Source organism: Micromys minutus (assembly GCF_963924665.1).
Source record: "Micromys minutus genome assembly, chromosome: 12".
Lineage (NCBI taxonomy): Eukaryota > Metazoa > Chordata > Mammalia > Rodentia > Muridae > Micromys > Micromys minutus.
The window spans coordinates 6453027-6471145 of record NC_137981.1 but is presented as its reverse complement, the minus strand read 5'-3'; the positions used below and the strand labels follow the sequence as shown (position 1 = coordinate 6471145).

General features: G+C 42.4%; 1 protein-coding gene across 2 annotated transcripts in view; it reads right to left on the bottom strand.

Moving 5' to 3' along the window:
- The window catches only part of NEK10 (NIMA related kinase 10), a gene marked incomplete at its 5' end in the record, with an annotated part of 174384 nt that overhangs the window by 110057 nt on the left and 46208 nt on the right, over positions 1 to 18119 (bottom strand). For both annotated transcript variants that reach the window (XM_080925891.1, XM_080925892.1), the window contains one exon: positions 521 to 596. In XM_080925891.1, coding sequence (XP_080782017.1) covers positions 521 to 596 — 76 coding nt within the window. The remainder of the gene's footprint in view (positions 1 to 520; positions 597 to 18119) is intronic.

Sequence of the window (18119 nt, the reverse complement as noted above, 5' to 3'; positions counted from 1 at the left end):
CAGTACTCACAATAGTCCCTGGTATCTGTTTACCAAGCAGAACTTACCTATCCACCCTCTGGGACAGGGGTCAAAGCAACTGCCTCATCATCTACTCAAGATGTAACTGCATTGACCCAAACCCTGTCACTCTTCAGCTACAGGGCAGGTAAGAGGACACAGAAATCCTGTTCCAGGTAGAAAGATACCAAGTCCCTGCATGCAAGTCAGGGGATGGGAGGCCCCCAGCTGGGGTCCTGTGGGCCACATGTGCCCTCATGCATCTGCAGATTTATGTGTTTATTCCAATCAGAAATTAGAGAAAATCGCCCTACAAATAGATAGAAATCGGCTATAAATGGGCTACTCCTGCGATTGTTGCTATAAATACATAAGGATACATAACGTTTTTTCATGTGAACTACCTAGGAACTAAATAAGCTTCAGTTTTAATTCTGTTTTCTTTGCAAGCCAAGAATAGTAACAAAACCCCCAAATAGTCAAGTATGCCACTTGAAAGCCATAAAATAATTATCCTTACCAAGAATAGAGGATCGTTCCCACCACAGACGTGAGCTTACTGCTTTCCTGTTTCTGCTTTGCCAGGCCAAAGTCAGCTACAATTCACAAAACAGAGTAAAGTGTTACTGCGTTTCCCCAGGATTAGCAGTCCCTAGCTTGTAGTTCTGAAGAGTAACTAACACATTTCCCAGCGACCACTAGTTCCTCTTTATGTTTTCACAAGATACAGACATATTCTGTCTACTCCTAACCTCAGTTCGTATGCACTATACACTACTGTTTTTTTTTTTATTCTGACATGATGGGGTTTACCATTTTAAAATGATCTAACATAAGTCTTGCTAACTAAAGCAGATTTTTTTGTGATTTTTTTTTTTACTTTAGAGTTCTCAAATAAATAGTAAAACTGTGGCATTTTGCTATATAGTTGCCTTCAAAGCTGCATCTAAGAAAAAAAAAAAAAAAACAAGACGAGTGTGATGGCTTAGCCTGTGATCACATCATGCAATGAGAAAGAACGGCATGTAATGCTCAGTGTGATACTTTCTCAAAAAAAAAAAGACAAAGAAAAGAAAGAAAATAACAAAAAAGAGAGAATTTAAGTATGCTATGATATACTCCTCTTTAACAAACCATAGATATGCAAATTATATGACCATTTTTAAAATATATCTGAGCTTTGGTGACTACATCCTTGAAGCATTTTTTGGAGCTAAGGCAGTAAAAAGTTCAAGGCCAGCCTGGGCAACACAGTTAGATATTATCTTAAGGAAGGAAATAAAGTAAGGAAGAAATGAGAAAGGACCGAAAGGAAAGGTTAGGGATGGGAGAGTGGTGGAGGGGAAGAAAAGAAAAAGAAAGAGAGGTAGAAAAGAGTAAAAGTAAAGTAAGCCTGAACAACTACCACGGAAATCAGAGAACCTGAAATTAAATAGCATCAATTGGCACTAATCATATTTATTTAAAAAATAATAATAAGGGTTAAATAGCATAGCATAATGAAGAAAAGTACAACATAAAAATTAAATAATTTGGGCTTATTGTTCACCTTGAACTGACCTTGTGCCACAGCTCCTTGTACCCATATTCTGCTTGGAGAAATCTAGTCTCCCAGGAGCGAGTGCTGACGCACCTGAGAGCACAGGGGAGACCACCACCTCTGCTCAAATTCTAGCCCAAAAGGAATGGAGACCTCAGGACACGGGAACGGATGAGCAGTCTGAGACAGGATCCTTCCAATTTGTGTCTGACACTTAGCTGACCCTGTGTTACAGCTCTCTGTACCCAGACCCCACTAGAAGAAAACTGGTCTCCCAGGAGTGCTGACAACAGGCTTACATGAGGGTCAAGCCAGTGTCAGAGACAGCAAAACCAGCTAACACCAGAGATAAACAGATGGTAAGAGGCAAATACAAGAACCTACAAGAGGATGGCCTTGTTGGGCATCAGTGGGAGGAGAAGCCCTTGGTCCTGCCAAGGCTCAATGCCCCAATGTAGGGAAATGTCAGGGTAGAGAGGCAGAAGAGGGTGGGTGGGTGGGTAGGGGAACATCCTTATACAAGCAGGGGGAGGAGATAGGATAGGGGTTTATGGAGGGGAAACCGGAAAAGGGGCTGATAACATTTGAAATGTAAATAAAATGTATCCAATTAAAACTTTTCAATTAAATAATTCAATATTAAATTATATATACACACATGAACACACACACACCTGTGTGCAGTATTTAATAGGTGGCTGTCGGCACCTAGAGAAGCATTCAGTGAATATATAAAAAGCAAATGAAGTTCTGAATGAATTTATATTGTTGACATGGGCAGCAACCAATGCCTCAGTCCCATGGGAAACTGTCAAAGCCTCCCTCTGGTCCAAGTGCAAATGTTAGCAGTACATACATCCAAGTGTTTACTAACACTTGACCAATGTGTGAAAAAAAAAAAAAAAAAAAAACAGTGACTGTAGCTTCTTCCTTCCAGATATTCACAGCCCATACTGCTGCACCACAGAGATCTCGCTCTACCTAAGACCAACCCCTGCTCCTGAGCTCCACACAATAAGCAGTAGAGGAGGGTATGGGGGGATAGGTACGACTGAGTACCACTCCCTCGGAGAACACAGGGCCATCAGATCCAAGCTTTTCTGTGTCTGTGTGTCTTTCTTCTGTATGTCTGGCCTTCTTCATTCCCTTGCCTTCTGAGTCAGGTTCATACATCCAAGCCACGCTGGACACAGAGATCAACATTTTGTTATTTTTTCCTGTAACTACATTTTTAGTCCAGAGTCCTATGTTCTCAGTCTGGTGTAAAACTCACTGTGTGGCTCAGGATGGCCTTGAACATTTGATCCTCCTCTGTCCCGTAAGTGTTAGGATAACACAGATGAGCCACCCACCCCGTTTATGCTGAGGGTTAAAAATCAGAACTTTTCCATTAGAACCTCATTAGCTGAGCCACATCAGCCCTACAATAGCACATTTTTTATGACTTTAGAATTATATATGTTTATAAGATACAATATGCTAGCTCAACAGATACATTGATATAACATATCCTTTAAAATCAAGATTTTAATTTTAATTTTAAATTGGGCTAAACACCTTTGTTCATAGTAGAAACATTGTGAATCTTTTCTTCTAGCCTTCTGAGTCCATGGTTCATAAGAGCAGGCTCAGTTTTTCTATCCATCTCTACCCTCATCTCCTCGGTCTCTGGTTAACACTATTCTCCTCAGTTTATAGACCACCATTCTAATATGCCACGTACAAATGGACCTCAGGACGCTTGTTTCTCTGTGCCTGGCTTATATCACTAAATGATCTATTTCTATCCATGTTGCCTTGGGATAGACAGGATTCTATTTGTATAGCTGAATACTATTCAACTGTGCACCAGGCTACGTTCTCCACAGATCCGTTGGTCGATGGGCACCTAGCTGTCTCCATGTCTTACCTACTTGAACTCTGCTGCAGTAACTGAGAGTCCAGCTATCTCTTGTAAACAGTGGCACTGGCTGGGGAGTGAAATCGCTGGGCCAGATCACATGAAGTCCTATGGGTCATATTTCAAGGAACCTCCTTAGTGTTTGCCATAATCACTGTTTCACAATCTAATTTAAAATCTGCAGCAGGTCTGCCTTCCTCCCTTTCCTGCCCAGCACCTGCTCCCTTCCCTCCTCAGCAGGGAGAAAATGGCTACTTGTTTTTTATTTTAAGTTGCTGTACAAAACTACCTCTAATCTTTATCGTGGTCATTTTTTTACTGGGACAAGATGATATCCCTGTGATTGAATTTGGATTTTCCTGCAGATTAGTGAGTTGGGCCTTTTTAAAACCCCTGCTTTTCCTTTCTGCATGTCCTTCGGAATTCCTACTTTTCATGGGTTGATTGGGTTTTGCTACTGATGCATGTAGAGTGGTCCATATGTCCTGGATACTGTCTCTGTGATACATCAATGTCCATCCTATTCGCTCTCACTCTCCAGACATTTCACTGACTTGGGATCCTTTCCTGGGTTTTCTGGAAGCTTTTTGGTTTGATGGATTCATGTGTCAGGTTTTGTTTTGTTCCCTGCCTAAACATCCCAATGTCTTCAGACATTCCTTGTTTTCTTTTTATCCTTGTTCTATATTTCCATCTTTTATTCATTCTGGATTCCTTTCTGTAAATGCTGAGAGAGGGCATTCAAGTCTTATTGTGTTGCAGGTATATTGCAACTTTCCCAGAACATTAATTAATTATTTAGTTAATTAATCTTCATTCAAAAGGCTGTGGTTTCCAAATTCTGCTTTTATGATATATATTATCACCTTGGTCAAAATCTAGATGTATATACACATATACAGACGTATGGGTTTCTTTTTAGACTCTCAAATTCATTCTACTGATCTGACTACTTCTATGCCAATACCATGATACTTTGATTACTACAGCTTTGTAGTGTAGTATACTGGATATATAATACTGTATATTAGTCATATGCATATGACTAATCTTCAAAATTACCCATTTTATAGATGTGAGAAAGCATGAGGCACAAGTGTGAGCAAGTTACTTAGTGTCCTTCAGAGAAACATCATCAGTCAAATATTAATTTGAATTAATCAATGCTTAACAAAACACAACAGTGCCAAAGAATTAAAAGCTCAAGCCCCAGCTGCTTCACTGACAATCCAATCTGATATTGGAGGAGTGAATCAGATCTGCTACACATAAACATCCAATCTTTAGGCTCTGACACAAAAGGACAGAGCACAGCACCTCCCACAAACAGAGATGAAGAAGACCCATCCAGAACAGAGAGAACAAAACATAATAGTTCAAAAGGAATTTCAACAGCATATGAGACTACCAGGCTGCTTTAGTCCTAAAACTCACCTAGTGTAGGTTACCAGGCTTAAAGAGGGAGGGAGAGACTAGAACTAGGGAAATGGTCCCTTTGGTAAAGCGCCTGCAGAGCAAACAAAAGCACCTAGCACACAGTGGTCAACATCAGGTCATGTGGATCCTCCCAGCTCCCTGGCCACCCGACTCAGCCTACTATTCAGCACCAGGGCCTCTGAGAGGCTCTGTCTAAACGTGAACACTGACTATGAAGACAAAAGATATTGTTCTTTGGCCTACACACACACACACACACACACACACACACACACACACAACACCACCACCACCACCACCAGAAAACTATACTCATCACAGTAAATGCACAAAGGGTCCCTGGCAATCTTTACTCCTTTCAGCAGAGGAGAAATGCATTGGAAGCCCCTTAATTACATAAAAGGCATATATAGAAACATATGGCTAACACACTAGCTAGTGTTGAAAGGCAGAATACATTGCTTCTGATTTCAAAACAAGTCAAGAAGGCTGATGTCATAGCATATGCCCACTGTCCCAGGACTGCGGAAGCTGAAGCAGGAGGATTCTGAGGCTCAAGAGCATGGGCTACATAGTGCTTTCAGGATCATAGGTTCAGAAATACGTAGTAAAATGTGCAGCCTAAGGGAAAGGTGGCTTGATTTCAAATAAACTTTAGAAGTCTAAAAAAAAAAAAAAAAAAAAAAACAAAAAAAACAAAAAAAAACAAACAAAAAAAAAGTCTTATCTTAAAAAAAGAATATTAAATTTAAAAGTCAGGGCTGGCTACTTACATTTCTACCCAACATTCAGCAATGGTTGCATGTGTGTTTTATATGAACCAAAACCTTGTATTTCTCTTGCAATAAAAATGACTCGATCAGGTTACAATATGTATGTTTAATTCGATTTTTAAAAGATGATGAGCTGATGTTTCTTCTCTGAGGAAGTGTTAGAGGATTTCAGTTGCTGCGGCCAGCCTAGCACTGGATCTACCAGTGTTACTACAGAGGTCATCACAGCACGTGCGCGACCCCAGGCCAGGTCCCACACACATTTCTTTGATGATTGCTGTTGTCGAACAGTTCTCATGTTTATTTGACATCTGTGAGTCACTTCTCAGCCTAGTCTCTGTTCATTTTTTCTTACTGTTCATTGGTTGATAAATAATATCACAAAGCTCTCTCCTCTGTCTGAAACTTGTCTTTTCATCTCTGCTTTCTGTTTGCATTTGCAAGGCTTAGTTTTCTTCTAGAAATTTTACAATTTAAGTCGTATAGATTTTTTTTCAGTTTTATTCTGAAAACTTTCTCACACTGTGGCTCAGATTGCCTCAGACTCATAGCAATCTTACTGTTTCGGGCTCTATACTTCTGGAATTATGCATGACTTAAATTAAGTCTTTCTTATAGATCTCTCTGATCATAAGCTAATTTTTAATTTTTACATAGTTTGCCCAGATGGCCAACTTTTGGTATCAATTTGACTGTATTAAAGGACCCCATCAAGACTTCCTGTGATAAAGGGGTGGGCCTCTAGAATGTTTCTTCTTCTCAGCTACTCTGACAGAGAGCTTTGTAGTGGAAGAAAGTAGGAGAGAGGAGGAGAAACATGGTAGCAGTGAACTTGGGCAGCTCACTCTCCAAGGCCAGCCATGAACTTCTCTGCCGGCACACACCCAGCTTCCGACAGGTCTCACTGCACTCAGAAGATAGTACTTTGTCATCAGCAACATTGGATCCTTCACTGGATCACAGCATTTTGCAAGGAGGTTGTCAGGAAGACCCATACCATTCTACCAAAAAACTGCTGTCATAGGCATCCCAGCCAGAAGCTCTTCAGTAGAGGCCACAGATGCTGGTCAATCATACCTCAGCAGGGCAGCTTTGAGAACATCCCATTCGCTGTGGCAACTGGCTCTGTCAGATCTAATGAAGAGGCCACACCAAAATGAAGCTTTTCAAAACCATAATCCACATGTAAGAAAATCAAAAAACTCATACCTCACTAGAACCAGCTGATGCTACTTATGTGACACAAGCTGTCCTGAAAGCTTATTCTCTATACCTGTTCAAGATTTCCCACAACACAAGCTGACCGCTTCCTTCAGATCTATGACAGATCCTGAACCAGAAACACCAGAGTCAGCAGTTAGGCTTCCCCTGAAACCTTCACCCTCAGAAACTACAAAAAAAAAGTTTATTGTTCTAAGCCTCTAAATTCTGTGGGACTAGGACTCCCTAAGCTATGTCACCAGCACCAGGGATACAGAACTCAGTTCTTAAACTACTAGTTTCTGTCCCTCCCCTGAAGAACTCTAATTCTTTATGCCACAAATAGTAGAGACAAGGTTAATTCTGCAAAAGCTCCTGATAAATATGAAAAATAAATACCAGGCTAGAAGACCAAACATGATCTGTATTTTCAGAGAGATATTTACAGAACATGTTCTCAAAAACTTGACCACCCTTTTAAAGGCCTCTTTCCATCCATTCATCTGAGTATCTGTCACTATCAGAAGTATCTTTACTTATTTAGGTATTTGTATAGGGTCTGGTGTTCTCTATGAGAGTAAATTCTTGGTATTGCTTGCCATTGTTGGGTGAGCTATGTACACACAGGTGTGCACAGGTCATATGTGTGCACACCTCTCTGTAGGGTTAACCATTATCCACAAGCTGGATAGCTTGCTGGTCTAGTATATACTGGAGAAAATTAGTAGGGTTGATGAGCACAATGGAAAATAAAAAGTGTGCTCCAGCAATTTCTTTAGGGATCTCACTGTAATTTGAGCTTTGGTTAACTTAATATCCTTGGTGACATGAGAAAAATCACCTTATAAAAATTGATTTCAATGGGTTAAAAACCAAGGAATGTTACAATGGTTTTTGTTGTTGTTCTTGTTCATTCCAATCAATTTAGATAATGGCATGGGCTGAAATGATGTTTACAAAAACACAGCTAACAAGAGATATGCTTAAATGGCAAAGAACGGACACTGGCCGTTGGGAAGATTTTGGTGGCCATGGTAGATGTTTCTGCTACTCTTTTCTCATTGGTAGTAACATATGGGGAAGAAATGCTTTATTTCTGACATCATAAAGGCATCTGTGTGCTTGAACACCAAGTTATCACTGATATCTGAAAATACTTTAATATAGCATGGGAAGCTTTGATAGGGCAGGTGACAGGGATGATGTTCACACAGCCTGCAGCCCCTGCTTTCAAGCACCAAAAAAGCTCTAAGCTGAGTCTTACTCGGGTGATTGTTGCTCTCTTACTATTCGCTCCTTTGAGATACTGCACCCCCCATCAGCTACTCTGGGTGATCTATAGTTGCTTTCTCATGACAATAGATGTGATGCATTCTGACACACTGCAGATATAAGGTATCTGGGCTTTTGCACATTAGACCCATGTGGTCACTAGCTTTCAGCCATGAGCTATGTCAATTTGTCCCAAACCACATCCCAGCCACCAAGCCCTATCCTTCCCATGGGCTTCCTCCTCTAGTTTATGAAGCACCTACCATTCTCAGTCCACACTCAGCTCGTCACTCACAGTTGACTGGGATCCAAGGTGGCTGGCATAGACAGCATCTCCTGCTCTGCTCTCCTGGTCCCTACCTCTCCAGCTCTAACCTCTATGTACTCATACTTTGCTTCTGTGTTTCTGGTCCTCGTTTTAAGGTACTAGAAACCCCCTTTTCTGATGTATGCTTCATCTGAAGGACTCTTCTCAGTCTGAGGGAGCACTTAGCAACAAGGGTTTCCGGTCATGATGTCACTGCCAAGGTTCCACAAAAGTACCAGATCACCATGCTTAGCTCTCTGTCATTGTCATGCAGCCGTCAAGACTGTCGTCAACTGTCCATTCACTGAAATGTCAACACCTGTGTTCCAGGTACTGAGCCAAGCACAAATATGATGACCAACAGGCCAGGAACCAGCTCTAACACAGACCTTAGGAACTAGTGGTAAAGATGTACATTCAGTCAAGCATCACTTACATGGTCTAAGTGAGCATCTGCAGTTTGGGAAGACCTTCAAAGAGCAAGAGCAAATCAAAAAGGATTCTGTAAAAGTTTGGGGTGATAAAGTAAAGAACCTGATAAAGCAACTTCAACAACTCAGGAAACCCTCAGTCAGAAGCCTATGATACTCAGGAAAGTAGGCTTCTTGAACATAGCTGTGGTGCTGAGGCGGGGGGGGGGGGGGCGGGGGACAAAATACAGCTCAACTCCATACAGCCAGTCTCTCTTTTGATGCCTTTCCAGATGCCCACAGCTTCAAAATCATCTATGCAAGACCCCAGAAGAACATGGGCTTCCAAAGAAGGTCCCAAGCCTTCCTTCAGCAGAGTCCTGCATTGTGGCTCGTTCTTTTCCCAAGGTCACAGATTCCTGTCTCCACCTCCAGGCCCCTTCCTGTCCTTTCCACAAAGGAAGTTCAGTGGTCACTCACAACTTCATATTTAAACTTGACAAGTGGAATGCTGAGTCTAAAATGGAGTGTCCTGAACTGAGAAAGAGGGTGATGCACAGGAAGCCTGCCCTTCACACTGTGTCCCTCTGGCCTGAGCCCCTCCCCAGGGCAGCCTCTGGTAAGCAGCTCATGGTTCCCTCCTCTCATGTGTCAGCATCACAATGCCGGGCTGTTCACTGGGCCATCAGCTTCCCTGCTTCTAAGGCCTCTGCTGAGGACATATCTGTCCTCAAGCTTTAGATTCTGCACATAAGGAGACCTTGTAGACTTTATAGCCACCAGAGCTAGTTCTACTGCTGCCTCTTCTCCTGGCTCTTAACACCTTCCTCATCCTAGAAATGTGATGGGGCTGCCTTTACTTGGATAGTCCGTCTAGTTTTCCAGCATAAGATAACTATAATACACTTGAAAAAAAAAAAACCTTCTTGCTTTCATAGTAACATGAGGGCAATAGACTGAGAACATTCCGACTCACACAGTCCCATTATTGTGATAATCATCCGCCCTTCCAAATCTAATCGTGTAATTCTGAGTGTAAACCCTGATGTTCCCTTGCTCTCTACACACCGGGTGTCTTTGTAGCACCCAAAAGCACCATGTTCTAACTTTTTCTAGCCTTTGTCTCTTGCTGCCTACACTGTCATCTTTCTGCTTGCTTTTTTGCCCAGTGATCCCTCCAGCTGAGTAGGTAACACTGGCCCTATGGTGGCAATCACTATGGGCCACGTCTTATTTCTCTGGAGGAATATAACTGAACACTGTTAATTCTGAGTTGCTTTGACCAGTGATATGGTAGCATGGTATTAGGTTAACAGCTTAGGGGTATACTTGCTTGTCTCCAAATCTGATAGTCAAATTTAACCCTCAGGACCCACGTGGTAGATACAAATTGGAAGAAAGAAATCAAGATATCACTATTTGCAGATGGTAGTATATTTAAGTGACTTCAAATTTTCCACCAGAGAACTCCAACAGCTGATAAATAACTTCAGCAAAGTAGCTGGATATAATTAGCTAAAACAAATCAGTAGCCTTCCTCTACTCAAAGGATAAACAGGCTGGGAAATAAATCAGGGAAACAATATAATAATACAACATATGTTGGTGTGACTCTAACCAAGCAATTAAAAGGTACAAGAACTTCAACTCTCTGAAGAAAGAAACTGAAGATCTCAGAAGATGGAAAGATGAATCAGCATGATTAACACACTAAAAATTGACCGTCTTACCAAAACCAATCTACAGATTCAATGCTGTCCCTATCAAAACTCCAGCTCAATTTTTCACAGAGATAGAAAGAGCAATTCATCTGAAATAACAAAAACCAAGGTTTTCACAAACCATTCTCAATAATAAGAGAACTTCTGAGGGAAGCACTATCCCTGACCTCAAGCTGGATTGCAGAGCAATTGTGATAAAAACAGCATGGTACTGGTACAGAGACAGACAGATCAATAGAATAGAATTGAAGATGCAAAATTAAAACCAATCACCTATGGTCACCTGATCTTTGACAAAGAAGCCAAAACCATCCAGTGGAAAAAAGACAGCATATTCAACCAATGGTGCTGGCTAAAGTGGTCAGCATATAACAGAATGCAAATTGACCCATTCTTATCTCTTTGTACAAAGCTCCAGTCCAAGTGAATCAAGGACCTCCACATAAAACCAGATACACTGAATCTAATAGAAGAGAAAGTGGGAAAGAGTCTCAAACATATCAGCACAGGGAAAATTTTTTCTGTACAGAACACCAATGGTTCGAGCACTAAGATTAACAACTGACAAAAGAGACCTCATAAAATTGAAAATGTTTTTCAAGGCAAAGGACACTGTCAACAGGACAAACCAGCAACCTACAAAATCAGAAAATATCTCTACCAATCTTCCATCCAATAGAGGGCTTATTATATATACAATATATACAAAGAACTCAAGAAGTTAGATTTCAGAGAACCAAATAACCCTATTTAAAATTGGGGTATAGAGCTAAACAAAGAATTCTCAACTGAGGAATCTCAAATGGCCAAGAGGCACTAAAAAAATGTTCAACATCTTTAGTCATTTGTAAAATTCAAGTAAAAAAAAAAAACTGAGATTCCACCTCACACCAGTCAGAATAGCTAAGATCAAAATCTCAGATGACAGCAGATCCTGGCGAGGATATGGAGAAAGAGGCATACTCCTCAACTGCTGGAAGGATTACTCTGGAAATCAGTCTGGCGGTTCCTCAGAAAACTGGACATAGTACTGCCTGAGGACTCAACTATACCACTCCTGGGCATATACCCAGAAGATGCTTCAACATATAACAAGGGCACATGCTCCACTATGTTCATAACAGCCTTATTTATAATAGCCAGAAGCTGGAAACAACCTAGATGTCTCCCAACAGAGAAATGGATAGGGAAAATGTAATATATTTACATAATGGAATACTACTCAGCTACTAAAAACAATGACTTCATGAAATTCGCAGACAAATGAATAGGAATAAAAAATATCATCCTGAGTGAGGAAACCCAGTCAGAATAGAATATACATGGTATGTACTCACTGATAAGTGGATATTAGGCAAAAAGCTCGGAATACCCACAATACGACTCACATACCATATAAAGCTCAAGAAGAAAAGAACACCAAGGTATGGATGCTTCAGTCCTACTTAGGAGGAGAAACATAATCATGGGAAGTAGAGGGAAGGAGAGAACCTAGGAGGGAGGGGGGAGAGGGGAAGGAGCAGGTGAGGGAGGAGCTGTGGGGGGAGCAGAAGTACAGAGGATTAGGAAATTAAACAGAGGTGTGTAGCAGTGGGGGATGGAGACTGAGGATAGCCACTAGAAAGACCCAGGTGCTAGGAAAGCAAGAGGCTCTCAGGACCCGAGAGCCCTTGGTTGAGGAATGGGGCCCACCTACCCAGCTCAAAAATATTAACACATAATTATTACTGTCTAAATGAAATACAGGGACAAAGAGCAGAGCAGAGAATGAAGGAAAGGCCATCCAAAGACTGCCCCACCTAGGGATCCATTCCATGTGCAGACACCAAACCCAGACACTCTTGTTGATGCCAAAAAGTGCTTGCTGATAGGAGCCTGGTATGGCTGTCCCCTGAGAGGCTCTGCCAGAGCCTGACCAATATAGATGTAGATAGTTGTAGCCACCCATCTGACTGAGCACAGGGACCACAATGGAGGAGTTGGGGAAGGACTAAAGAAGCTGAAGATGTTTGCCACCCCACAGAAAGAACATCATTTTCAACCAACCAGAATACCCCCCCCGACCTTCCAAGGACTTAACCACCAACCAAAGAGCACACATGAAGGGACCCATGGCTCCAGCTGCGTGTGTAGTAGAGGACGGTCTTATTGGGCCTCAGTGGCAGGAAAGGCCCTTGGTCCTGTGAAGGCTCAGTGCTCAGTATAGGGGAATGCTAAGGTGGTCAGGGGGGAGTGAATGGACGGGTAGCAGAGCTCCCTCATGGGAGGAGGGAGAGGGGCATAGGGTGGGAGTTTGTGGAGGATAACCCTGAAGGCGGATAACATTTGAAATGTAAATAAATAAAATAACCAATAAGAAAGGAAAAAAACATAATTACCATTAATAGTTCACAAAACACACAAAACCAGACATGCCTAGATCTGTCCTACAGTCTGCTGTCTGCCACTGTTTTAAGTTTCTGAGATTTTCGGGCTCCTTGTGGTCACAGCATAGCCTCACTCCCTGTGTTACCATCCCACCCCGACTGATGAAGTACTTCCATTTGCACTGTAGCCCTCACTGCCCCGAATCATCACCACAAACTCCTGAAGGAAGAGTCCCATCTGTCCAACTTGCCCTGAGTCAGTTCAGCCAGAGAGCCCAATCTGTGCCCTTTAGCTTTATGTACACCCCGTGTGTGCCTGCTTTACCTGCATTTGGTGAGCATCAAGCCTTTGATAAATGTCATACAGAATTAAGGTTGGCCTTGTTATTATCACCAAAGTCAACCAGATATCATTTGACAAGGACATGTGTAGGATACACCCTTGAGCAGAAACATGTAACCTCTTAAGCCATACCAAAAAAAAAAAAAAAAAAAAGCCCATGTCTTAAATTACCTGATATCCTATGAGCTTTATGTTTTGTTTTTCTTGTCTTTATTTGGGTACCAAAAAAACTGGAGAGGTAAAATTTTCTATTAAAATATGGACACTTGAAAAGGCCAAGCAGTATGAAATGAGTTTGGGCATGTGATCCCCAGGGCTGCTCTGTGATGTCCCAGCACAGTATGGATGCCACATTGCAAGTGACAGTACTTAGGGCAGACTTAGCACCTACTGTCTGTTTCTGCCTGTGCCTCACAGACCACCAAAACATGCAGAAGCCAGGCCTGGGCATGTGTCATTGCCCGTGTGCAGAAAGTCATTTTCAAATAGAAACAGACTCCCACGCTGAAAGCAGAGACTGGGCTTTGGTCAGAAAGGAGCAGCACAGCCCGCCCAGTAGCACTGAGTTGGGCGCCCAGTGGTGGGAACCAAAGAGAAAGCATCCATGCACACAGAACATGCTCGTGCGACCAACTGTTCCCAAGTACTCCAGTGACAAGCTTACTAAAAACATCTGCAAACCAACTTCAGCAAGTACACGGAGGACTTCCGGGATCTCCTAATGGCTTTTATTTTGTTTCCTCATTTGTTTGTTTTTCAATTCCGTTTCTTCCATTTGTCTCAGACGTCATTTGACAAACACGTGCTTCTTTCCTGGAAATAAGCTTTCCACCTCCACAAAGAAAACCCCACTACAGGGAAGGCTGCCCCCTTGTGGAGACATGATGAGTCATCCAGGCAGCAATTGCAAGCTCTGGCTCTGGAGGCTTCTGCTTTGTGGCGACTGCCCCATTGTGGTGACAAACTTCATCAACTACAGCACCTTTGTTAGCTGCATTGCCATGTGCACACACACACACACACACACACACACACACACACACACACACACTTTATCCAGCTTCCTTAAATATGGGGATTTTATATACTTAGTTAAAATTAATGCAATATTTGGATAAAACCATAGTCCCTCTTAAAACTGAGTTTAATGGCCACATTTTAATCAACTGTGATAGACAATAATAAAATTTCATAGAACTATTGCATTTAAGATATTGATAAAGCATTATATAAACACTGAATTACTGTGTTACTAAGAAAATCATCTTCTACTCCCTGACAGAAATGTTGTCACCCCATGGCTGTGGTAGAAAACCCACGTTGCAGCAGATCTGCCCCACGGCCACTTCTCCTATGGGTGTAGTTGTCTGATGCTCCCTCACTCAAGGTCAAATGTCCAGGAAGAAGAAAACACTTTTAGCCTAAGAACTGCTAAGTGGAACTCCAGTAAATATTACGTCAGTGGATTGAGCAGAACAGCAACAAGAGGCAGGGAAAGGGAAACAAAATGAACAGTTGCTCATTCTCCTAAACCCAAGTTCTTTTCCTAGGGAGCCTGGCACAAGCCGGGGATATATTTTTAAAGTTACAGAGTCAACATAAAAAGGAAGCATGTTACTATGCCTACTGCTTATACCCTAGTAACATCGCCAGCCTGTCCACTTCCAGTTTAAAGTGGGACTGGTCGTGCTTGTTTATCTCCTGCAGTTCTCAAAGCCTTCCTAAAATACGGCTGGGGACTGTCTCTGAGTGGTGACAGGGAAGGACAAGCTGTGCCAATGACACCTTGGAAGATAGTGAGGAGAACTGGGGACAGACCTGGTAGCACACACTTTTCATACCTCTGAAAAAAGAAAGCTCAAAGGCTGTTCAAAGGTCAAAGTCATGGATCCTGCAGAGGTAAAGATGGAGTCCCGGGCCCCCTCCTTCTCACATGTGCCTACACAGATTCTAAGTCCAAAAGTACCACAGCCAACTAGGCACCAAGCAGCAGATGGTTGCATTCAATTGAACTCAGTGAAAATCCAAATTGAATATGGTCCCCTGAGCCCTGCCAAACACAAGGCTCCCACAATGAAGACATTGCGACAGGTTGGGGGGAAGGGCCAGACCTGAGGCAGCTTCTTTGGAACAAGGCTTGGATGGATACCAACTTCAGGATCTCTGAAGAAATCTCTGCCATGCTAATAGAACACAGAGTCATTCCAACAACTGTTTCCAGCCTCTTCTGTAACATTAAAGGCAGCCCTCCATTACTAGAGGCATAAGGAAAACAACCAACAAGAAAAAGAGAGATCAGACCAAGCAACTAAGCAAGGGGGAAAACAAAAATAGACCCAGAAAATACAGAAGACATGTGGGCTGTTGAGGAAGAAGTCTCCCTACACGGGGAGGGAATAAAAGCCAGGTCCTTCAAGGGTGGAACAGAGAGCATCGTGCAACATAGTTCCACTGCTAAAAGTCAAATGTTCAAAATGACTGGAAAGGAAATCTGAAGAAATAACTGAAGTATAAGTAGAGAAAAAGAAAGACACACGAATGCTTATGCTAAATAAAGGCCCATTCAGGGCCGAGGGTGAAAAGAATACCTGAAATTCTGTAAAGAGGTGTAGTACTTCACGGGTTGGGTAACGAAAGTTAGAATGGCTCTGGGATTCCTGTCAGGCAGGAGGATACGGGAAGCATGAAGAGATGCCTTCAAAATCAGGAAGGGCAGGGCTCCTGGTGCTGACCTGAAGCCTCAGAATCCAACATGATGATGCAGGGGCAAAGAGTGGGAGCAAATGGAAAGTTCCAGAATAAGAGCCGTGCACCAGACCTAAAGGAAAGCTCCATCTACATCGCTGCTACAGCTCAGGAACAGGAAACTGTCAGTTTCTCTGACCTGTGCTATAGACAGTGTGCAGATAAAGCTCAGCATCCCCAAGGGAGAGCAGAAAAGAGATCAAGGTGGGTACACAGAAAGAAGAAATGCAAACAGAAAGGAAGGCAAATATTAACTGGAAGGAAAACAAAAAGGTCTATGAGAAAGGAAAGGTAATTAGTCTGGGCAGTAACTACACACTGACAATTATGTAAACACTCAGAGTTGCTTTAACCCTGAGGTGAACTAACAGCGTGTAGATGGGTCGACAGGGAGCAGGAAAACTAAACCATCATGATGAAAGTCAAATACCATCTGGAAATGAACAAAAATGGACCAAGTAACTTCAGAAGCATCAAGCCACTATTTTATTCTGTAAACTACATCAGTGTGTGCCAGGAAATAAAGTACAAATATGAAAACTAAGCTGCAAAAGAACCGAGTAATTATAATAGAAATTAAATTCAGTATGTTTAAATACCGCCAAAGGAGATTATGCAGGTATTCCAATAAGGAAATAATATGTACACTTAGCTATTATTCAGGGGAAAAAACTACTTAAATGGACATATAGGAGGAGTTTAGTGTGTTTTTCTAGGATATGACATAATCTGATATGAAACTCAAGCTCACAGTTTTAATAATACCCTTTGACTTATAAATTGAGATTTGTAGAAAAATTATTTTTGAAAATCTAAAAACAAGGCAGAGTTGTAAAAAGCTATGGAAAACACAATTGTGGTTGATTTCAAATGATTAAGCAAATGTTTGTCTAAGATAAAGGTTCACAATTGTTTTATTTCTTGGTTCTTTATTTATAATTCATTAGCTTAAAAACGTTACAAAGTAACTTTGATTAAAGGTTTATCTAAAGAGTTTTGAAGTTGTTTTTATTTTTCAAAAATAATACAGTTTGTTCTTTTGAAAATTGAGCCAATCAATTTGAATCCTGATTTGTGAATGCACTTTGGTAAGGGGAATTTTCACTTAATGCCCTTGTTAGCAACTCCACTAGGCTCTGCCCAACAGTTACCTAGCAACAGCTGCCCTGCCAGTTAAGAGCCAAAAGCCATCTGCCAGAGTTATACTGATACAGATGAGGATGCTTGCAGCTAACCATCAGACTGAGCATGGGGACCCCAGTAGAAGAACAAGAGAAAGGACTGAAGGAGCTGAAAAGGTTTGCAACCCCATAGGAAGAACAACAAAACCAACCAACCCCTCCAGAGCTCATAGGGACTAAAACATCAACAAATGAGCACACATGGAGGGACCCATGGCTCCTGTGGCATATGTAGCAGAAGATAGCAGTGTCGGGCCTCAGTAGGAGGAGAAACCTATTGGTCCTGTGAAGGCTGTTTCCCCAGTGTAAGGGGAATGACAGGGCAATGAGGTAGGAGTGGGTCTTTGGGAATGAGAACATCTTCATGGAAGCAAGGGGGGGTGAGAGGGAGGGTAGAGGAGGGAAAGGGGATAACATTTGAAATGGAAATACATAAAATATCCAATAAAAAGGTTTAAAATGAACAAAAAGCCAGGCATGTAAGAAGACCCCCCTCAGTAGCCCTCCCCACTTCCCTTCCCCTCTCCCCATTCCCTTCTTCCCCTCTCCACACTCCCTTACCCTGCCCTTCCCCCCTCTCCTCCCCCTTCTCCCCTTTTTCCTCTAGCCTCTTTCTCCTCTCTCCCCTCCTCCTCCCTCTCCTCTCTCTCTCTTCCCCTCCTGTCCCTTCCTCCCTCTCCTTTCCCCTCCCCTCCTCCCTATCCCCTCTGCTCCTCCCTCTCCTTTCCCCTCCCCTCCTTCTCCTCTCCCCTCCTCTCTCTTCTCTCCCCTCCTCCTCCCTCTCCTCTCTCTCTCCTCCCCTCCCCTCCCTTCCTCCTTCTCCTTTCCCCTCTGACCCTCTGCTCCTCCCTCTCCTTTCCCCTCCCCTCCTCCCTATCCCCCTCTCCTCCTCCCTCTTCTTTCCCCTCCCCTCCTCCTTCGCCT